The sequence below is a fragment of the Cyprinus carpio genome, chromosome B13 (assembly GCF_018340385.1).
Source record: "Cyprinus carpio isolate SPL01 chromosome B13, ASM1834038v1, whole genome shotgun sequence".
Lineage (NCBI taxonomy): Eukaryota > Metazoa > Chordata > Actinopteri > Cypriniformes > Cyprinidae > Cyprinus > Cyprinus carpio.
In genome coordinates, this window is record NC_056609.1 from 17,262,397 (window position 1) to 17,286,977 (window position 24,581).

At 35.8% G+C, this 24,581-nt stretch overlaps 1 protein-coding gene and 1 pseudogene across 1 annotated transcript; one reads left to right on the forward strand and one right to left on the reverse strand.

The window, feature by feature from the left end:
* The first annotated feature begins 5,940 nt into the window (after positions 1–5,940).
* LOC109090173 lies at positions 5,941–6,591 on the forward strand (annotated as a pseudogene).
* Positions 6,592–11,909: 5,318 nt separating this feature from the next.
* On the reverse strand, positions 11,910–17,789 carry LOC109064247 (PDZ and LIM domain protein 1-like). The gene is made up of 7 exons (XM_019081242.2): positions 17,534–17,789; positions 16,032–16,183; positions 15,242–15,329; positions 14,123–14,307; positions 13,231–13,376; positions 12,882–12,999; positions 11,910–12,634 (listed from the first exon to the last, which is right to left on the reverse strand). Exons 1-7 carry the CDS (start codon positions 17,624–17,626, stop codon positions 12,448–12,450), a joined length of 969 nt encoding a protein of 322 aa, XP_018936787.1. The 5' UTR covers positions 17,627–17,789; the 3' UTR covers positions 11,910–12,447.
* Positions 17,790–24,581: the final 6,792 nt, after the last annotated feature.

Below are 24,581 nucleotides of genomic sequence, written 5' to 3' on the forward strand. Positions count from 1 at the left end.
ATGCAAGAAGATCTTGGCTATTCAATTATAATTGGTGTATTCGGTCATAACAAGCATATGCGTTTTAGCACAATGGGTGGACTCTAAAAGGAACCTCAACAGCACATTAAAACTGCATTACTTCTTCCAAGAAGTGTACTCAAGTTCTTTCTGGTCTCGATGCGCACACCGTTCCAAAAGCGCACACGTCTCCAAAGGTGCACGTGTTACCACACAAATGAGTTGACATTGTTTGAGTTTTAACAAGAGGTGTACATATGGCATCCGGGTTGTAATTAAATGTTTTTAAGTTGTTGTTTTTGTCTTCACAGTGAAGTTTCCTTTTCTTCTTTATGTGCAGCCTTTTCCGCGTCGGAACAAGAGAGAAGAATTAAACAGCTTTTTTGCCAGTTTGGGACAAATAGATGGCAAAAAGCTGGTCAGTATGTGTAGAGGATTGGGTTTTAATTGTAAGTTTTATTATGAATACATGTATAAAAAACGTGCATATACACCTATACATTACTCACATATACATGCATACTACTGGATGTTCACGAATACATATATTAAATACCCATGCACACTAATATGAAATCGATACCAATACATATAATGTTAACAATGAATGCATACACACTTGTGAATAACTTGCGTATACATATAAACTTGACGCGTGCATACACCAAAAGACACTCGCATATATGTATAAGCTCGATCCATGCATATACACCTACACACACTCGCGCATACATATAAACAAGCTGCATACAAACACAACTGCACATACTCGCATATACATATAAACTTGATCCGTGCACCTATTAAACACTCGCATATAAATGTAAACTCGATGCGCGCATACACATCCATAAAACACTCGCGCATACATAAAAAATAACATTTACTAACGTATACAGTTCAGATAAGAAAGACACGTGCTTTATTTGTGTACATATATATATGCAAGTGATTTCGTATGTAGATGTGTGTGAACTTTTCAGTTTAAACGGAAGGCATTTCAGTGTAAAAGGAAGGCATTTCAGTGTAAAAGGAAGTCGTTTAAGCGTGAACGGAAGTAACCTGTCTATATACCGCATTTGCAATCATGGATAGGGATCGTTCTACAACTGAAGCAATTAGCATTTTGCGAAATGTTCTTTTTCTTCGCCCACTATTATAATAACACGCAAACGATGCCAACATCATCCGCCGGTTGAGTTCACGGACCATGATATCACACTCGCCAGCAGTTAATTGGCAGTCTCGATCTAGAAAAAGGTGAGAATTTAACTTTTATGCAATCTTCATGAAATGCATCCAAACTCATGCATATGCAAATTACACACAGAGAGTAAAATGTCCTGCCTCTATAGTTAAAAAATATAAAATGTGTTCCCAACTAAGTCCCAGTTTCAATAGTGAGCTTAGCCATTTTCAGAATTAAGGATGTCAAGAAATTTTAAATGTGATTAATTAAAGTTTGCTTTTTGTTAAGCTGTAGGCTATTTGTTTTTTACAGGCCAAGGACACAATACCATCAGACTTTTAATAAGGATGTTATACTGTTGACCTCCCCTGACGATAATGTAGTAGTAAAGCAAAAGAAGAAAAAACAGCACTTGCATGAGATTGGACACATATTAAATGCGTTTGAATTTGACAAAACATGGGATAGAAATCATAGAAAAAGTGCCACATGATTTAAGGTAAACATATATATTTTTTAAGATGTTATAGTTATTGTAAATGTTTTTACTGCATGATGTATTATTTAAGGGTTTATTAGGGGTTTATTTATGAAGGGTATTACAGTAAACTTTTGAATGGGGTCGTTTTTATAAATTCAGTTATTATTTTGTCTTTGTAGCGTATATGTAAACATCTCATGTGAAATAGCTTATTCAGGACAGTACTAAATAAAAAATAACATTCAATTTTCATGATCCCTCTTATTTTGTTTCAACTATTAATACTGTGCACATTCTGTAAGGGGTATGTAAACTTATGAGGGAGGTTGTGGCCTAATGGTTAGAGAATCCAAAAGGTTGTGAGTTCGAGTCTCGGGCCGGCAGGGATTGTAGGTAGGAGGAGTGAATGTACAGCACTCTCTCCACCTTCAATACCACGACTGAGGTACCCTTGAGCAAGGCACCGAACCCCCAACTGCTCCCCGGGCACCGCAGCATAAATGCCTGCCCACTGCTCCGGGCGTGTGTGTTCACTGCTGTGTGTGTGCACTTTGGATGGGTTAAAAGCAGAGCACAAATTCCGAGTATGGGTCACCATACTTGGCTGTATGTCACGTCACTTATGAGTACAACTGTATATGGCCTAAAATAACCCTAAACCCTATAAGGAAGCCCATATGGGAAAGAAAAAAAGTAAATCAATTAAACTTCATAACAAAAAAAAAAAAAAAAAAACACACACACACTCCAGTCTTACCAAGAGTAGTGGTCTTAAGGGATTTACGTACAAGGCCTTCAGCTTGAACACCTTTAAAATCAAGCTGCTATCCAGTTCCTGACCTTCACTTAAGGTCTAATGAGCTTGTATGGGATACATCCCATTAATATTTCCAAACTGCACACAATTAAAACCAGTGGTACTAATAAACCCTTAAATAATACATCACGCAGTTAAACATTTACAATAACTAACATCTTTAAAAAAAAAAACAAAAAAACATTTACCTTAAATCATGTGGCACTTTTTCTTTGATTTTTCTTAAAACCGTTCTATCCCATGCTTTGTCAAATTCAAACGCATTTAATATGTGTCCAATCTCATGCAAGTGCTGTTTTTTTCTTTTGCTTTACTACTACATTATCGTCAGGAGAGGTCAACAGAATAACATCCTTATTAAAAGTCCGATGGTATTGTGTCCTTGGCCTGTAAAAACAAACACAGTTTAACAAAATCAAACTTTAACCACATTTAAATTGCTTGACATCCTTAATTCTGAAAATGGCAAAGCTCACTATTAAAACTGGGACTTAGTTGGGAACACATTTTATATTTTTTAACTATAGAGACAGGACATTTTATTTCTCTCTTTCTGTGTGTGTGTAATTTGCATAGCGTTTGCAGCTATTTCACGAAGATTGCAAAGAAGTTAAATTCTCACCTTTTTCTAGATCGAGACTGCCAATTAACTTACTGCTGGCAAGTGTGATATGGTCCGTGAACTTTGCCGGCGGATAATGTTGACATCGTTTGCGTGTTATTGATGCTTTTGTATACCAGGGGTAGAAGGCCGAAACAAAGTGCGCGATTCAGATTGTGTTTCTGACTGCAGTAGAACAGGCAACACATTCGATTCAACTGAATTGGTAATTGATCTTATAATAGTGGGCGAAGAAAGACCATTTCGCAAAATGCTAATTGCTTCAGTTGTACCACGATGCCTGTCCATGATTGCAAATGCGGTATATAGACATGTTACTTCCGTTCACGCTTAAACGACTTCCTTTTACACTGAAATGCCTTCCTTTTACACTGAAATGCCTTCCGTTTACACTGAAATGCCTTCCGTTTACACTGGAATGCCTTCCGTTTAAACTGAAAAGTTCACGCACATCTACATATGAAATCACTTGCATATATATATGTACACAAATAAAGCACGTGTATTTCTTATCTGAACTGTATACGTTAGTAAAAGTTATTTTTTATGTATGCGAGAGTGTTTTATGGATGTGTATGCGCGCATCGAGTTTACTTTTATGTGCGAGTGTTTAATAGGTGTATATGCAAGGATCAAGTTTATATGTATATGCGAGTATGTGCAGTTGTGTTTGTATGCAGCGAGTTTATATGTATGTGCGAGTGTGTGTAGGTGTATATGCATGGATCAAGTTTATATGTAGTTGCGAGTATGTGCAGTTGTGTTTGTATGCAGCGAGTTTATATGTATGCGCGAGTGTGTGTAGGTGTATATGCATGGATCGAGCTTATACATATATGCGAGTGTCTTTTGGTGTATGCACGCGTCAAGTTTATATGTATACGCAAGTTATTCACAAGTGTGTATGCATTCATTGTTAACATTATATGTATTGGTATCGATTTCATATTAGTGTGCATGGGTATTTAATATATGTATTCGTGAACATCCAGTAGTATGCATGTATATGTGAGTAATGTATAGGTGTATATGCACGTGTTTTATACATGTATTCATAAGCGAAGTTTGATTTAAATCCTACGCGGCGCCTCATAGGTCAGCGAGATTTAGTCCTTGATTGCCTTCTTCAGATGCCCTTCAAACAAAGGCTGGGGATGAAAATAAAGCCCCACCTGGTACTTCTGTTTGCTAAAATAATAAGAAATAGATTTTGTTTGATAAATAATTGCGACAGATTGTAAAGTGCAGCAGTTGAAGAAGTATCAGTCAAGACAGCGAGGCCAGGTATCAGCTGCTCTTCAGTAAGACGCATTTATTGTTAAATCAGGTTTTTTGCAATATCTATGATTTCCACAGCAACAGGTCGCCTATGTTTGCCCATACTTTGTATAACAAGCAAGATATTACCAGGCACTGATAAAAAAAAATTCGGGGGACAAATCTGACGGTCCCAAACCCACACCTGTCCCGCGATATCCCAATATGGATCTGCCATCAAAAATTATTTGTAAAGCGGAAATATTTGGTTTACTTTGGATTATTTCGAGGCCTTTATATCAGCACGACAACATTCCATATCTCTTTGCTTTATTTTTTATTGAAAGCATATGTTTATCAGATGTCTTACAAAATACATATTTAGTTACACTGGCGATGAGTGCATTTGTGGACACTTGGGCACCATGGTAAATATTCTTGCTCCCATAACAGTGCTCTTGGTCTCTAAAATAAATGAAGACTTATCAAAACTTGGGGGCAAGTGTAAACTCGTGCTATCCCACCATGTTGAAAGTATTTTGTTTGCAGCCGCGACCATATTTACGACGCGCACTTGATGTTCTTAATAACGGACTCCGTTTGGAGACACCAGTGCGCACGCATATTATTTCTATGCAAATGTTATTGCGCATAACATTCTGTGCTTTTATTGTACCATGAAACTGCAGCTGCACACAAATTCAAGTTATTCCCCATTTTTTTTTCGATTAAATATTATTTTGCCAGTGTTTTGTGCACTACAGCACAATTTACGCACAGGAATGTCGCCACAAATGACACTAAAATAATATTGTTTATCAGTAATTCTTTTCAGTTTCTAATAATAAAAAATTCTTGTTGAAACTGTCATGTTAACTGCCAATAAAATGTCCATTATATATGTTCAATTCCTGCATGATTACTGTCAATGCAAATAACATAAGACTATTCCTGCTACAGATCCGTGAACTTTTTCTATCAGCCAGAAGTTGATGTTTGAGAAAACGTCATAAATATATAGTACAATTATTATAATTCGATAATGATGAATTATATAATTCACTGTGCAAAATAAAGGCTTATAAGCTGCTATATTTTCAATAATATGTTTCTCTTGATGAAATGGTTTTAATATTATAGATTAGATGAATGCATGATTGCTAGGCTACTCAATAAACAACAACAAACAACTATAGAAAACTTCACCTGACATATTCTACCATGTTTTTAAAATATTGTCTTAGTTTACTTCTTAAAGCCGAAGGTAACTTTCTGAAAGGGCCGTGTCTGATTGGCCACTTGACTCGATTTGTTTGCCCTAGAACGCAGATAGGATAAAGGGACATAAATGACGATTGGGCGCATCACCCTCTATTGTCCTTTTGATTTATATATTAAGGGAATGAATAAGAGACTGCTTGTTGCTCACTGGTGGACAGTACGCGCACGGAACCTCGGTTTCACTGGGCCAGTCTGCAAACCAAGAGGTAAGCGTATGAATTATGATAGGTTTCTTATAGGTTGTTATCCAAGACCTTGAGCTGAAGATGTCCTGTTATGTTTTTATGTACAGAATGACTCCAAGATCCACGTGCACTTCAGTAGGAAGGAATGGGACCTTTAAATATGTTCAGCCTTAGATTTCAAGACCCATAGACATTACCAAGTGCCAAAAAATCAAATGCAACAGAGAATTAGAGTTTGGCAGCATAGACTCAGCGACTAAAGAATGCGCATCTTCCTTCAACGAAGAGAACACAAGAAGTAAAAGAATAAAGAAAAGACCAGTTAAATCAGCAAGCAGACGACGTGGGAATCGCAGAGTGAAGGCAAACGACAGAGAAAGGCACCGCATGCATAAGTTGAACTCCGCCCTGGATACTTTGAGAAGTGTGCTTCCAACTTTTTCCGATGACGCCAAACTGACTAAAATCGAGACTTTGAGATTCGCGCACAATTACATTTGGGCATTGTCAGAAACTTTGAGAATTGCAGGCCATGTTCGACAAATTTCAAATCACGATCGGGATCAGGAGAACCTCGCTGTGCCAAGCGCTTGCTTGGATGTGAGTTGTAGCGCATCCAGCGCATGCGCGTCCAAGTGGCACTTCTCAAACTCATCATCAAATTGGCAAGAAACGCAAGGTTACTACACTGATTTTTTACTAGAGGAATTTAACTGCAATTTTCAGGACGGTCTTAAGTTTGATCTAACCTGCGAGTAGCAACGAAAATCTGGCAAAAGTTGACTTTTCTTGTAAAGACCTCGAATATGACATATTGGGCATGTCATAAGTGTAGAAACTTTAATTTTTCGTTTATGCCTATGAACAATGGAAGTTTAAACGCAAAATATATTTTTAAATTGACTCTTCTTAAGACTAAAATATATGTATGACGATAATATAGTTGTTGTAAATGTGTGTTAGTTCCTTATTTTTAATTTAAGCAAATAAATAAAAAACATTTATTTTTAAATCCATTTTCATTCGAGCGCATACATAGATAATGTATAAATCATAATAAATTAATACTGAATCTGCTTTAGTATTTCGTTAAAGAAACATTAACTGTTGTCCTGCTTATGACAAGTTTCGCTTTCTGTGCAGGCGCTCTACTTCAGCTGCGCTTCCCAGAGCATCAAGTAAATAGTATTATATATATATATAAGTCTTTGGTTTTTTTAATTGTGATGATTTTGGCTCACATTTAACAAAAACCCAACAAATCTCAACAAATTATACTACATAAGACCAATACATTTTTTTTTTCAAATTTTTTTAGTGAATTGTTGGCCTTCTAGAAAGTATGTTCATTTACTGTACATGTACTCAATACATGGTAGGGGCTCCTTTTGCTTTTTTTTTTGCTTTTGCTTTAATTACTGCCTCAATTCGGCGTGGCATGGAGGTGATCGGTATGGAAGCCCAGGTTTCTTTAACAGTGGCCTTAAGCTCATCTGCATTTTTTAGTTTCTTGTTTCTCATTTTCCTCTTGACAATACCTCATAGATTCTCTCTGGGGTTCAGGTCTGGTGAGTTTGCTGACCAGTCAAGAACACCAACAGCATGGTCATTTAACCAACTTTTGGTGCTTTTGGCAGTGTGGGCAGGTGCCAAATCCTGCTTGAAAATGAAATTAGCATCTTCAAAAAGCTGGTCAGCAGAAGGAAGCATGAAGTGCTCCAAAATTTCTTGCTAAACGGGTGCAGTGACTTTGGTTTTCAAAAAAACACAATGGACCAACACCAGCAGATGACATTGCACCCCAAATCATCACAGACTGTGGAAACTTAACACTGGACTTCAAGCAACTTGGGCGATGAACTTCTCCACCCTTCCTCCAGACTCTAGGACCTTGGTTTCCAAAACTTGATCTCATCTGAAAAGAGGATTTTGGACCACTGGGCAACAGTCCAGTTCTTCTTCTCCTTAGCCCAGGTAAGACGCCTCTGACATTGTCTGTGGTTCAGGAGTGGCTTAACAAGAGGAATACCACAACTGTAGCCAAATTCCTTGACACGTCTGTGTGTGGTGGCTCTTGATGCCTTGACCCCAGCCTCAGTCCATTCCTTGTAAAGTTCACTCAAATTCTTGAATCGATTTTGCCTGATAAGGCTGCGTTTCAGGGAACCATGGTTACATTTTTTTCTTGAGAACTTTTTGATTCTTGTCAACTTTCTGTTAACATGCTTGGATACAACACTCTGTGAACAGCCAGCTTCTTTGGCAATGAATGTCTGTGGCTTACCCTCCTTGTGAAGGGTGTCAATGATTGTCTTCTGGACAACTGTCAGATCAGCAGTCTTCCCCATGATTGTGTAGCCTAGTGAACCAAACTGAGAGACCATTTTGAAGGCTCAGGAAACCTTTGCAGGTGTTTTGAGTTGATTAGCAGATTGGCATGTCACCATATTCTAAATTGTTGAGATGGTGGGTTTTTGTTAAATGTGAGCCAAAATCATCACAGTTAAAAGAACCAAAGACTTAAACTACTTCAGTCTGAGTGCACTGAATTTATTTAATACACGAGTTTCACAATTTGAGTTGAATTACTGAAATGAACTTTTCCACGACATTCTAATTTATTGAGATGCACCTGTATATATATATATATATATATATATATATGAGTGATTCTATAATTGCAGGTACATTTGGTTTCCGAAGTCAATATTTTTTTTTCTGCTTTTTTTTTTTCATTTTAATACTGCATTACTAATTGCTACAGTCCATAACAATATAATATGTTTTGCAAAAAGTGTCTTAAATAGCTGAAAATCATGATTTCTTGTTGTCCGAATTAGTCATTGCATTTTTTCCCATCATGTATCATTGTGTTTTTTTTTCATTGTGTTTTATTGTACTTTTCTTTTGGTAATATTTCATTCATTTTATTTATAAAAGCCCTATAGAGTCATTTACCTAATTCTCCAACATTAAATTTTTTTTTTTTTTTATAAAAATGTGTGTTCGTAAATCTTGTGTCAACTCGGCTCTGTTACCGTACCATATTGCCTTTAAATTAGTGGAATTTTCTCCCACAACTATGCAAGATACAGGAAATGATGCCACTTTCCCTCACTTTTAAGATCTGAAGCACTGAAAAGTCTATGTGCTCTCAATAAGAAAATATTTTAATCTAAAAAGTTTTTTTATTTTATAAAGTGTCAAATCTGTTACCACAATATCAAAAGGAAAAAATATTTTTTCATTGATCACACTTTGTGTTATTTAAAAGTCTTTTAATCATGATTTCAGTAGTGCCATGTGCTATTAGCATTTATGCTAGTAAGTAGAGTTTTTGGCAAAAAAATAAACAAAATGGTAAATTCTGTTACCATCAAACTCTGTTACCAAGTTAGAGTAACAATGCTGACAATTCTGTTACTTAAAGGGTCAACTCTGTTTATGAACTATTTTCACCAAAAAAAAAAAAAAAAAATGTTGTTTAAAATCTAATAAACTTTATTGATTTATTTTTGCACCCTTATGATATTTCATTTGCATTTCTTTTTTAAATGGATATTGTATATAAAAAAATTTTTTTTAGATGAAAAATATTTGCTCCAATTGGATGGTACCGTGAAGACACAGGTATTTTTTAAAATTATTTTTAAGGTATGCATAGGTGAAATATTATCTGAGTTTCAAGTGATGGAATGTAAGGACTGTTTGTCTAATGAAACAAGAAGGATTTTTCCTGTTATGATTTATTGTTATTTCTACACATTGGCTAATTTGTCCGTAACAGAGTTGCAAACAATACCATAAAGACATCTGTTTTTCATTAAAAGTAAAAAAGGAAGTAACTTGTGTTTGGCAAGCACTGAATCATTAAAATTAAATGTTTTCAATAAGATACTGAAAGATACTCTTCATTCTTTTCATTACTATTAAAGTGAAATAACTAAACACAAACATATATGGAGCCTGAGAAAAATGCTCATTTTGGAAGAGAATTTCTGAGGCACTTAGAGGCTTTTGCATCTGAACTCATCATATATAATACATATAAATTCATATATATAGTCATGGGCAAAAATATGGGCACCCTTGGTAAATATGATCAAAGGAGGCTGTGAAAATTAATCTGCATTGTTAATCCTTTTGATCTTTTATTTGAAAAAATCAGAAAAATCTAACCTTTCATTGGATAATAAGAATTTAAAATGGGGGGGGGGGGGGGGGGGGGGCATCATTATGAAATAAATGTTTTTCTCAAATACACGTTAGACACAATTATTGGCACCCCTACAAATTCTTATGAATAAAATATCTCTGAAGTATATTCCCATTCATATTCACAATTTTGAGCACTCCAGGGTGATTATGAACATGAAATTATACATCCAAGGCTTCCTGTTTCACAGAAATATAAATAGGAGGGAAAAATAAGCCCAAATGCCCTTAATCATCCATCACAATGAGAAAAACCAAAGAATATATTTCTGATGTGCAGCAAAAGATAATTGAGCTTCAGAAATTTGTGAACTGGCTTTAAGAAAAGAGCTAGAGCAGTGATAATTCCCATTTCCACCATCAGGGCAATAATTAAGAATTTCCAATCAACAGAAAATGTTACAAAACTGCTTGGAAGAGGACGTGTGTCTATATCGTCCTAATGCATGGTGAGGAGGTCAGTTTGAGTGGCTAAAGACTCTCCAAGGACCACAGCTGGAGAACTGCAGAAAATAGTTGAGTCTCGGTGTCGGAAAATCTTTAAAAAAATGGTCAAACAGCACCTACATGACCACATGTTGTTTGGGAGGGTTTCAAGAAAAATTCTCCTAGCTCATCCAAAAACAAACTCCTGCATATTCAGTTATCAGACACAACTGGAACTTCAAATGGGACTGACTTCTATGGTCAGATGAAACTAAAAAATGAGCTTTTTAGCAGCAAACGCTCAAGATGGGTTTGGTGAAAGTACCCCATGTGTACAATGAAATATACTGCTGTATTTTTGATGTTGTGGGCCTATATTTCTGCTGGAGGTCCTGGACATCTTGTTTAGATACATGGCATCTTTGATTCTATCAAATACCAACAGATAAAAAATCAAAGTCACTGACTCTGTTAGAAATCTTATAATGGACCATGTTTGGATCATCCAACCGTACAATAATCCAAAAACAAACATCAAAAACAACACAAAAATGGGTTACTGGGCACAAAATCAAGCTTCTGCTATGGCCATTCCAGTTCCCTGACCTGCACCCTACAGAATATGAGTGTGGTGAACTGAAGAGGAGAAGCACCATCATGGAGCTGGGAATCTAAAGGGTCTGAAGTGATTCTGGATGAAGGAATGGTCTCTGATCTCTTGTCAGGTGTTCTCTAACCTCATCAGGCCTTATAGGAGAAAATTTAGAGCTGTTAAACTTGCAAATGTATGTTTAAAAAAGAATTCAATAAAAGGGTGCCGTTAATTGTGGTCAATGTGAATTAGAGGAAAACGTTTATTTCATAATGATATTTCCCCCCATTTTAAATTCTTATTATCCAATGAAAGGTTAGATTTTTGTGAATTTTTCAAATAAAAGATCAAAAGGATTAACAATGCAGATTAATTTTCACGGCCTCCTTTGATCATATTTACCAAGGGTGCCCATATTTTTGCCCATGACTGTATAGCTTAAAATTTTCGTTAACAATAACTCAAGGAGTTCTAGATGATTTTACCCATTATCATTTAGCTTGGTGTTCATGTATTGCATATGTAGTAATGTAATGTAAATGTTCTGTTAATTAGCCATGTTGGTCAATTACTATATTCTTCAAATAACTGAATAATTAGGTTCACTTTTACAAGACTTGTTACAGCTGCAAAACAACTATATTGTACTCTGACTGAAGTAGGAGTGGATTGATGTTTACAATACAACACTACAGTATTTTGTCATTTACTATTCTGTTATAATTATAATGCTTTTTGCTTTTGCAGAAAGGCTTTTATTGAAAGGCCAGCATGATTCAAATTAATAAACATTTCTAAAAAAAAACCTACAAGAATTTACAAAGAAATAAACCATACAGAAATGTAACAATGGATATGCAACATTTTATTTTTCTAGCAAGGCTGAACATGTTATTTTCATACAAAAACATGGAGAATCCAAAAGACAATATACAAAAATGGAATAGTTTTTACATACTAGTGTGCGTGGGGAATACAGCCATGATTACATACAATTCAATTATCAGTTTAAAACTTTATGAAAATATGCAAATGCAATAAGTGGTCTTAAGCTACCCTAGCACCAATAAAAGGAGCCTTTTACACAATGAGATAAATGCATGGAATGAAGAAGGCATTGGAATGTATGATAACATTAGCACTTAATTGGGATAGACTCTATATTCACATATTCAGGTGATGTCTAATCACAATTTCCTGATTACTGTTGCCAAAGTCCATTTATATCTATGCACTTCTGAGTATGTAAGAGTTTTCATAAACATTCATATTGGCAACAAAGCAGCCCCACTGGAAGACTATCCACATAAAATGTTACAGATTTCCAAAGGAATTCCCCACATAAGTGAATGTGCAGTTTTATAGTAGACTGGGGAAACATTCTACTTTGGAAAAACGGTGACGACATCATAACCCTCTGGAGGAGTGACGCGCTCACGTGCGTGTTTCTCGCAGTAAATCTTGTCCTCAACAAAAAAGTGTCCTTTTTGCTTAAGATTGATCCCGCAGTCAGTGCAGACGTAGCATTCTGGGTGGCGAAATTTATCTCGAAGTTTGACCATCATTCCTCTTTATAACCAAATAAAGAGAAAAAAGTTATTTAGGAACACGTTTGCAAAAAAATCATACAATTATAGTGAAATAATTAACAGAGAGCAAATTCCACAGGAATTATATAAAAAGATTGAGTTCCAAAATGTTCCACTAGATGGCATAACATCACAACTGCACTACACAGTAAAGTACATGCAACTGTTCTAAGATGCATCTCTTTAAAACTTTTCACAGAAAAATAAACCAAAAAAGTGAAACTTACACAATCCCTGAACCACATTTGTCACAAAGAGAGAGCTTTTCAGGATTCCCAACTGAGGCTCCAGTTTTTGTGTTGGGAGCCTTGACACTTCTGAAGCCTGAGGGTTTATCTGTATCACCTGACAAAGGCACAGAAATCCATTTAATGTGAAGGCTTTCTTTTATAGGCCCAAAAAACTGATGCAAAATGTGTTTCACTGCTGTAGCCACAGGCATGGCTTTAGAAACTGATAATTACGAATGACCAGGATCACAGACACCCATTTTGTCAACAGAAGCTGAGGCCTGGTGACCTATGGGCAATACAGACACAATGTAGTACAGTACACAAGGTGTGTATGAAATTATACCGGTTTCCAGGATCTCCTGCAGAACTTTAAAAGAGGCAGACTGGCGAGGAGGCTCATTGAAATCTTGATTCTCCTGCAGCATTTTGTACACCTCAGAGTCTGCAGCTAACGCAGGCTTTGGCTGGCCAGGTCTACAGGGATCTGGGCTATAAAACATGCAAAAGGTCACACTGATGACAGCCACAAGACAAACAATGTTATCTCAAAAGCATTATATTATTAAACTCAATGCCAACTGCCTAGTTTCATCCCTGACAGACATGAATTCAAATAACTATACTAATACAACACAGAACTGGAACGAGTGTAGCACATGATGATGCATAATTGTTCATGATAAGTAGAAAAACACTTTTGAAAAACTACATTTTCAAGAAAAGTTGAAATGTCATTTGGTGTAACTAAGATTTGTTTTGAACTTCTACTCATCAAAGAATATTGAACACAATGTATCATGGTTTGCATAAAAACATTATATTAAAAAAAGATCAAATCAGAACAACTTTTTTTCCAAGAAATGCTTCTTGAGCATATGAATATGATTTCCAAAGGATGATGTGACAATGAAAGCTGGAGTTATAGCTGCTGAAAATTCGGCTTTGTCTTCCCAGAAATAAATTACATTAAAAAAACAAAACAAAACAGAAAACACTTATTTTAAATTGTAATAATATTTACTTCTATTGTATTTTTGCAGCTTTGGTGAACATAAGAGACTTCTTCCAAAAAAAGTTACAATCTGACCTAGCCTTGCCTTGTTGTGTCACATCATCATGTTCAGTCATTAAGGTCTGCAGGTTACCGAGAGGACTCTGTAATATCATTTCCTGTAAGATAGTTGTACCACATATCTTTGTGTCAAGTATGTTAGTGAGGTGTGTATCATGCTTACTTCCTACTGGCTTCATTGGAGGCAGCAGAAGTCTGGACATCATCCACTGCACTGTTAAAACTCTTAATGTTCTCAGAGGAATACAGGCCAGAGGGGTTATTGTACATGTTGGTGACCAACCTTGGACTGCCAGAATTGAAAGGCATGGCGCTCCTGTTATGAGCAGAGCCTATATGTTTCACATCCTACAGAAAAAAAGAGCAGGAACTATTAGAGTACAAATCTCAAAACAGAAGAGAGAACTGTAACTTGAAAAGGTTATTTCACCCAAAAATTCTTTGAGAATTTACTCACCCTCATGTCATTCCAAACCTGTCTGACTTACTTTCTTCTCCTTTTTATTTTTTTTTCTCCTCCATATAATGAAAAAAATATCAGTGGACTCTAATATTGTTTTGGACTCTACTGACTTGACTGTATGAAGAAAATCATTCATCAAAATATCTGCCTTTGTTTTCCACAAAAGAAATACAGTCATAAAAACTTGGAATGACACAAAAGCAAAGCCAAAGATCATTTCATAAGAATTGCAGTTATACATAACTATTCAGACCAGAAAAATGGTTTGAGAATCAATCATTACTTTGTTTTATAACTGTAGATATTATAACCAAGTTGATGTGAAAAAAAGACCATTTACAGTAACAACAGGAAAAAACAGAAACGGAAATGTTTTCGACACTAATGACTAAGGTTTTTATGACATTGTGAAACTTTCCTCTGTTTACAACATATTTAACAGTTGTTTCTCATTAAGTTTCTCTCTCTGCTTAAATTGGGAAACATTATTAACACCCAAACTATGTAGTCAAGCTCCACACACTTCCTATGATCATTCACATTCTGACCCTAAATTTCCAACATAGCCTGCAGGATGTGGGTCTTGCGTCATGGTTTTGGATGATAAACCTACTGGTCTCCATGGATAAGGCTTGTTAGGAAATAAACAATGACTTCACTTTGGCAGCCTATGGTGCCGTGCCTTTATTTGTTTAACAGCTATGGTTCTGTTATGTATGACGGTCTCATGCACTATGAAGGTCTTTAAAGCTCATTGCAAATGATCAAGGGTCCGTTTAAAACCCCCTCAGCTCCCAGATAAGCAGAGCTAAAACACACCTGTGTTTCTTTATTGGCCAGATTCATCTTGTATGGATTGGTCTTTCCTTCTTCAGTGACCAGTGGGGACCACATTTTCGACTCTGATCTACAAAAAGCAAAAAATGAAAAACTTCATACAGTGAATCAGTAAACGATTAAAGTAAAAATATAAAATCATCATTGCTCAGCAATAATAATAATGAATAAAAAAAAGCCTGGGCCCAGTATGGGAGTTTCAGGCAAGTTGATGCAATTTTACTGATCATGTATTGCACAAGTTTGCATGGCATAACAACACATTGGGTTGTCTGTCATATATTGAACAGTGTTGTTGCAAATTCTGCAGATTTAGACTTGTTACCAACGTGACTTCATCAAGCTGACTAACACAGATGAGGATATGTATGAAACTGTGAGAATGACTTGTGATGGACTTTAGTAAAAAAGAGCTGAAAATTAGAACCAGCAACAGTTTACATTGTATGCCATTATCTTCCACGGCATCAATGAGTCAATTGCCAACCTCCAACTCAGGATTCAGGTTTTCCTTTTTTTTTTTTTTTTTTTTTAAATGCACTTAAACGTAATAGAGGACCTCAGTACAAGGACCAGTGGAGTAATAGCATCCTAATGGTTAATATTATTTAGTCTACAATGTCAGGAAGAATTTAATAAAAGCCTACATTTCTGTTTGTTTTTGGAAGATGTTTCATTTTATCACACTTTTATGGGCGCTCTACATACTCTCAGCTAACAATACATTCAGACAAACCACTGCATGTTCCCCTTTGCAAAAGTAATGGGTCACCTGTCAATGGAAAGCACCATTTCCTCCACACAAGCTTTGATTTTATTCTGTGCTTCCAGGTGAGTCATGCCCTCTGTTGACTCTCCATCTATGGCCAGGATCATGTCCCCCATACAAAGGTCAGCTTGAGCCGCTTTGCTTCCGGGGGTCACCTGAAAAAGTCAAAACTGGTCATCATCATCATAACCTAAAAGGCTTTAGAATAAAACTGTGTAGTTTTTCATACCCAAATATAAACTTAAAAGAATATGGCAGAATTTTTGACGATAACTTCTCTTCGGTGTAGCTTTTACTTCTTACATGATGACTTCCTCTATAAAGTGTCAGGGTGTGTGCACCTTGTTCCTGAGAAAAACGTTATAGTTAAACATGCACTCAGCGAGTTTTTATTAACTTTTAGCTGGATCTTATTCATCCCAACGGCACAATTGGTTTATATCAACTAGAACGCACAATGTTTGTTTATGAACTGCTTCCACTTCACACTGTTTATTTATTTTCTGGACACTCTTGGATCCAACCCTGACTACAGGGCCGTTCACATCAAGGATGGTAACTATATTGGTAACTTTATAACTGTAACTAAAAAGTTTAATTAAGTTCTAATTCTATAAGAATAGGAATCAGAGACACAGAGGAACGATATCAGTAGAAACACAGATGACATAACTGCAGTAACACCGTTACAATAAACATAACATTTCTATGCATTGTTGTGGACACTAATATATTTGTTATAGTTATCGTTCTTGGTGTGATCAGGCTTTAAGTTTTACATTGAGTGTTGGCAGGATGTGCTATATATGAAAAACCACTATTGGTCATGTGATCTCAACATGGTGGCACCCATGAAAGGGAGACCCACTCCATGTAAAATAAAATAGCTTATTCTAGAAATCTGATAACGGCAGTCTTGTAGGCTACTAATGCAAGTGAACAACATTTTAATAATATTTCTATATTTTTTAAAAGTAGTATTTCTTTATGTGTGCAACTTTCAGTTAACAAAAGTACTGAGTGCCCCTTTAAAAAAAGATGACAATCATCTTGTCGCGGTTGGAAGTACAAGTTTGAAACGCACGCTTGAGTGTCAGATTACCATTATAACATGCATTCATGCCACGAATACTTGTAATGTGTTGAAATTAGTACATTTAGGTGAATGAACACGAATCTGCGAAAACATATGGAATCACCTACAGAACCAGTTTGCGAAAGAACCTGATTTTGCGTCAAGATGAGCTAGTTATTCGCTAAATTGTTATACGAGACTGGCGCCTGGGCATTTTAATCAAAGTGCTCGACACACTGCGAGACTGAAGTTCAGATCCTTAGCGTTCACGTGCGTTTCTGTTGGATGCTGCTGCTGCTGTATTCAGGCGTGACGCGTTTTCATAAAGTTTAACCAGTCTGTGGAGTATAATATGTTGGCCTAGTAATGTCTATGAAAGCCACTTTACCTCTGTGCTAAATGATTAACAAATCCAAAGTTAATTCCTTACCCTCGAGATAGTCAGAGGTTGTTCGAAATCTTTCCCCCCGACCAGACGGAAGCCCCACGGTCCGGGACCTTGTAAAACAACTCGTAAAGGCATTATACCAACAACACGTATACTAAATGACTGGATATACTAAACTAGTGCAGTGTAAACTACGTTATGAACTCTGCAGTTTGGAGTAACGTTAACTGTAGCGGGACAGGGCGTTCACGTTGAAGAGACCGTACCTGGGCGGAGCTTCCTCAGGAGTGAACGAATAATGTCAGGTCTCTGTGCTGATAAGAGCTTATTTCCTATGTTTGTTTAGGGGTGGATCGTTACGTCATCTTATATTGAAGTTTTACCATGTATGGAAGAGCCAAATCCCAAAATTTGGTATGTGCCACTCCCAAATCCAGATTCCTGGCAAGGGGGGCTCGCGCATATGCGCTGTGCTCTCCAGGACTATGGATCACATTCTCAGCATTCCCAAAAAGTGGAACAAGTGCAGACAAAACGAGCAACGTGGAAGCACAATGTCAATATTTGATTTACATTAAAGGATAGAGTTATAACTTAAAGAACAGTAGCACCTCCGCAGAATGGCCTACAGTACAAGTAAAGACTGGCTGCTATATGATTTATGAGTATTTTGAAATAATGAAAAGGACATTTCAGGTGATCCTCGAGTCAGTTTTTAACATGTTGCTATGTTTGTTTTTCACTTTTCCAGATAAACGGCCTTTGTCCAGGGGCAAACAACTTCCTCCTAGCCTAATTTCTTTCAATTTAAAAGTGTTTTGTTTCCCAAGAAAAGTAATAATGGTTAGTAAACAGATAAGGATTCTGAGTTAGCATGTTATATATATATAGAGAGAGAGAGAGCCAGGGGATTATCGCTGTAGGCTAACCATGCCAGATGCAGTTAGGGTGTCATTGGGAATACTGAACTAAACAATCTTAATGTGGCAGGAAGTGGTCAGGTGTTTGAAAATTACCAATATTTAGAGAAACAAAAATCACTTTATTAACATACAATAAAACAAATCCAACACTTCACAAGGTCTCAATACATCACAAGTATCAGTACCAGTAAGATACAAAACAATAAGATAACAAAAATAAAGACAGAGGAGGCCAGCAAAGACACTCAGATTTCTACCCCTCACTCAATGACACATATACACTTGTGAGGGAAAAAAAACAACACCTGTTAAAACTATAACAAAACAAGAGCAGAGCAGTGAGTTGATGTTTGTTAGGCTTCAGTTAAGATCATTGGAAACCCCTGGACATACAATCAAACCTGCCAGAACCGAAAGAAAAAGAGAACACCCCAACATAAGTTTTACACACACACACACACACACACACACACACACACACACACACACACACACACACACACACACACACACACACACACACACACACACACTTGCAGGCCCATGACTAAAAACAAAAGGTCATAAGCCTCTCCATTTAGCCTCCAACAGGCAAAGAGCTTTTTTTAAAAAACAAAAACAAAAAAAGAACAGGGACTAACCCGAAAACTGGCTAACAACCAGCACGCATGACAGACAGGAGGATAACCCAACTGCTGTCACTCATTCAAAGCGCCACATGCCACAAAGGAGCGGTACTAAAGATGATGCATCCCTAGCAGCCAAACACTTCCCTCTTTTATATTCATAACACAGGCACTAATAGGCTCATGAAACTTACCCAATTGACCAATCATGATGAAGTATAAACACTGATAGGTCACCTGTTTGGGTAACGCCAGCCAATCATACTGGACCTATACCTCACTCTGCTACATTAACTTTTGAACATACTTCATACTTGAGTACACCTTTCCTGCATAGTTTAATGCTGTATATATATTATGCACATACAGAGAGCAAGAGAGCGAGAGTAAACTAGGAAATATCAATAACAAATTGCATTAGAAACCACAGCAAAGCAGTGTTGACTTTGTGTGTAATTTAATGCAGATAAAAAATAATCAATCAATCAATCAATCAATCAATCAATCAATCAATCAATCATTCAATCAATCAATCATACATACATACATACATACATACACATACATACATTTCCAGATTTATGAAGTTAATTATTGTGGAAATGCATCAGTTATGACAGTCTGTTCATGAAATCTGAAATGTCTGTTCAAACATGACAAAGTATCAGTACAAAATAAAGTAGCTGAGTAAAGAAAATAGCAATAAAAATTAATAAATAACAAGCAACTATTGAACACATTTTTAAAAAGGAAATCTCTCTCTTTGTCTGTCTCCTGACACCATAAATATACATTTTATTACACTGGATAGATTTTAATATCATAGGCCCAATACTTTGTATTAAATCATTAATTTGTCTTATTAAAATAAAAATAATTACTTCAGTTAAGATTAAAGTGTATAAGTAGAAATGTGGCCTCTTTATATAAACATCAGAGAATCAGATTAAATATTTTCCTTTATTAAAAACTACAAATAACTTTGAGGTAAAGGAATACTTTACACTAATACACACAATACTTTGCATTAAATCGTTATTTTATCTTATTAAAATAATAAGAAAAAAATACTTAAAGTTAAAATTAAGCTACTTAAAAATGTTTTATGTAATAAATCTATTAGTAGAAATTTGTCCTCTTTGTATAAATAACAGAGAACCAGGTTAAATATTTTCCTTATTCCCCTAATAGAATTTTAAATTTTTCTTTCCATTAAAAGTTGAAGACTACATTTCTTACATCCTGTTGTCACTGAAGGAGCCTGTTGGGGGCACCACCGGTGCGTAATGTGCGTAGGAGCTCGTGTTATGTGCTGTAAACCCATGACCAACAGAGGTCATCCTCAACCCTTTTCACTCATGCATACGGACAGTTTTGAAATGTCTGTGATGTTTTCGTTTCCACTTATTTTTTCCGTGATGGCAGCACTGTGAACGACACACTGCTCGTTCTCAAATGATAATGTTTGTGTTCGACTTCAATAAGTAAAGCGTCTGAGCGCGAGATCAAAACATCATTGGAGTTCATGAAGTTTATTTTAGTCTTCTAGAGAGTGTACCCTCTTTACAACAAGCGGAAACACAGTAGTCTAGCACGCTTTATAAAAATGTAATATTTTAGTGTTTGCATGAGATAACAATATAAAGATAGAGAATTTCTAAGTTCCCTATGCTGTTCTTTTTAAAGACACGGTATTAATGTTGTTCCTCTTTGATGGTGAGCTCTGTTGAAAAGCAGAAGTAAAGCATGTGACTTGAAACTATCTGTACAAGTTGGTGAAAGTATCGAGTTTATGTTGTGTTTAAATCTTGTGGTTAGTTCTAAGGGCCCCTTTGCCCCTGGTACCCCTCAAATGTGTCATTAGCGGAGCTAGAAATGTGTCTTGTGATGTCATTGTGTGGGACTCAATTCAAAAATGACAGGAGGAGCTCAAGAGTATGTCCTCAGATGACGTCATGGCATGTGGGAGAGTGAGATCGAGGGGCCGTCGTTTTGTTGAGTACGGGGCCAGCGGTGACATTTTGAGCTGTTAACACCTTCTCCCTCTTCAACCCACTCCCCAGCCCACAGACTGACGCAGTTGGGTTTGACCAACAGTACGAGCAGGTGCTCTGTGGTCAGATGCAGCTAGTTGGAGAGGGGGCAGGACATATTGTCTGTACAAAAAAAATTTAAATAAATAAACTATTTAACACAAGACAAGGCTTAGCTAAAGATTTAGCTGGAGCTATATAGTTATGATAAATAAATAAATAAATAAATAAATAAATAAATAAATATTTTAATTAAACTGCTACAGAAATGATATTTTTTTCTTTCATAATATATTCTTCATAATATTTCTCTCATGGATATTACTATTATTATTGTTGTTGTCGTCGTCGTCGTCATTATCATCGTCATATTTTAGCCATTTTCTGCAATTAATTCAGCTGTAAACAAACTGACAAACTATGTTTTGACATTAATTTTATTAGACTGGATGTATTACACTTTTTAATAAAATCGCAGTCTTATTAATCTATTTAAATTACTTCAATTAAGATAAAAGTTGTTTTTTATTTAAATTTTAATATAATATTTTATTTCATAAATATTTTGCTAAATAGTCCAACCAATTAATCATTAAATAAGCAAATAAATGTTTATTAAAATTGTATTAAATTGAAATCAAAATTGTCATTAATTTTATACATTTTTATAGTATTTCATTCAATATAAATATATTTCTTGTTGCTTTTATAACCAATTTATACAATTAATTAATTTGTAAAAGTTTTAATGTCTTATGTTTTGTTGATTATTTTGTAACACTGGATGTATTTTACACAAAATACATTTTAATAAATCGTTATTATATCTTATTAATCTAATTAATTTACTTCAGTTAAGTTGGAAAAGTTTTAAAAGTTGTAAAAGTTTAAAATGTAACTTTTGTGATACAGGCTAAACTTTAAATGCATCATGTTGCTTTTTGCAAAAGTGTCTGCCAAACTATTTCACTCTCAAAAGCACACAGCGCAAAATTTTCTGGTTATGTCTGGTGTATGTAACTTAGTATGTACTGTAAGTCTGTCTACATGTGTTTTAGCTTGTTATATGCTGTTTTCAAAGTGAGTATAAGAGTGTGTATGAGAGTGAAAGTGTTTGGAGGTGTGGCACTGAATGAAGAAAATACATTAAGTATGAATGGAATTTAAGAATGGAATAGTGATAAATTCAGTATGTATCAGTTTTAGCTCAGATCAGATCAGCAAGCACAGACTGTTCTAATGCAGGACTCTCTGTAGGGTTATAGGGATTTTCCCTCTGTGCTGAAATCTGAGATTCATTGCACATGAGGTAAGCATTTCAGTCAAACACACAGGCAATATGTAATTAGACAGACCTTCAGTTCACTTACACGTCTCTCTTTCTCCAAGCAAAACTGTTTAATGAGTACCCTTGAATACACAGTTGTATTGCTGAAGTGATTCTGAATGGGCTTTGTGACCTTTGCTTTAGACCTTTAGATCAGAATAATGTGAAAGTGGCGTGTTTCATCTGCTACTCAAATAATTTTGTGTAGCTTCTATAAAATTTTCAGATTCAATCATTAATGTTTCTACACTGAAAAAAATTGGTGCAACTGCAATTTTCCCTAAGATGTTGCTAGTCAATTTGACAAAAAATAACAAAGAAATGCATGTAACACACTGAATTAAACTAGAAGATTGACCGATAATCGGTTTTACCGATATCACAGCGTCTGAAGTGTTGGTGTTGGTTTGCAGTTTAAGCTTGCCGCTATAGAACTACATGAATGAAATAAAGCAGCCTTAAAAGATCCACTAATTTAAACTTCCCTAAACAATATTAACATTTACTGCATAACCACTGTTTCGCGAACAAGCATCTAAGTAATTACAGCTCTGTGGAAATTATTTATTTATTATATCTATTATAAACGGGCATATACGCATGCTATACTGGTATCATAAAAAAAAAGAAATCGTGGTTATAAAAAAGTAGGCCTATAGTATATTCTTACTAAATACACTCCAATAAATCCTTTTTATTTACAACTTTATTTTCAAATTTTAGTATATATGAGTCTACCTTTTTGTTTTTTGGGGGAAAGTTTTTATCAGTCATTTTCTGAATTGCCTTTCTTTATAGCAAAGAAATCACTGTCTCTCACCGGCGCCAGATAGCAAAGCTTGGCATTGCAGCTTTCATTCAATCACCATTCATAAACACAGTACATTATTAGACTGTAATGTGATCTTTCCTTGTGAACTTCCTCATTCTCCTGGTGAGAGCAGTGCACAAGAAAAGGCAGTTCTGTGAGGCGTGTCATCCATTTCCCATCACGCAACGATGTGTGTGTGTGTGTGTGTGTGTGTGCTCGTGACGGAGGACAGGGGGAGGAGCTTGACTGGAACTGAGAAGCTTGGCTCTGTTGTGTTTTACCCTGGCTTTGTTCCAGGGCAGAAATGCTCTGACCGAACATGTATCATTCTAATGTAGATGCACAAATGACAAAAGACTTTTCAGCACAGTGTTGAATGCTGGTAACAATATAATGATATTGTGATAAAGGCTTATATGCTTTGGCTAGGAGCCAGGTCCGAAACCTAAGTCATGTTAAACACATAAGCACTTATAGATATGACAATGCATATACTGGAAAATAAGTAGGAGTGTATTAGGATTACACAGCAACTGCATCACTGTGGTCACAATTTTTAATTTTATCCCAACACCTTACATTTTCCAGAATCGCTGCTTATTTTTGATCAGTATGATGTGCAAATATTAGTTATTGTTAAATTGTGAGTGTTTTTTATTTTCATCTTCTTCATTAGTTCCAGGAAGGTAAAATAAACAAATGTCACTTCTTTTATTCACTGACATCTGCTCAAGTATTTTTCACCAAGATCTGTGCGATTATTACCTCATGATGGTAGTTATGACAACATCAGGACTTATGATCTGATATGATCAAAAGAACTCTATGGAGTCATTAACGTGTTATCTTTTTCTAATGAAATGCAACTTACTAAAATCCCAAGGTATGCTTGCACTGTCCCTGTGTATGAACTGTTGTTTCGGTTTAGGAGCTGCATTGTGGTTTGCTACAGACAGACAGACAGGAAGCCATGATTTTAAACGACATGTCTTCCAGATAAGACCATAAGAAGAGTTTGTCTTCAAGTGTGTCCTGTATTCACAGGTATTGACGTCTCTGGGGAAAGCAGCTCTTTGGGGAAAGCAGCTCTAGTTCATACTGGCTATAAACCACACAATTTCAAGAAATGTTGTGAGCTTTATCAGAATATAGAAAAAGATTGTTAAAAAATCCATGTACTGACGTCTTTACTATAAATGTTTACCTAAAAAATTAATGACTCACACTGTTGGCTTGAAGGCCTATGATTGTTCCTGTTTTTGTTTTGTACAGGATTCTAAAGCATTTTCTTTGACGCTTGAAAAGAAAATTCTGAAAACTTTCCATCAGGCCATCCAAGAAATAGATGAGAACAGATTTGGAGATACACT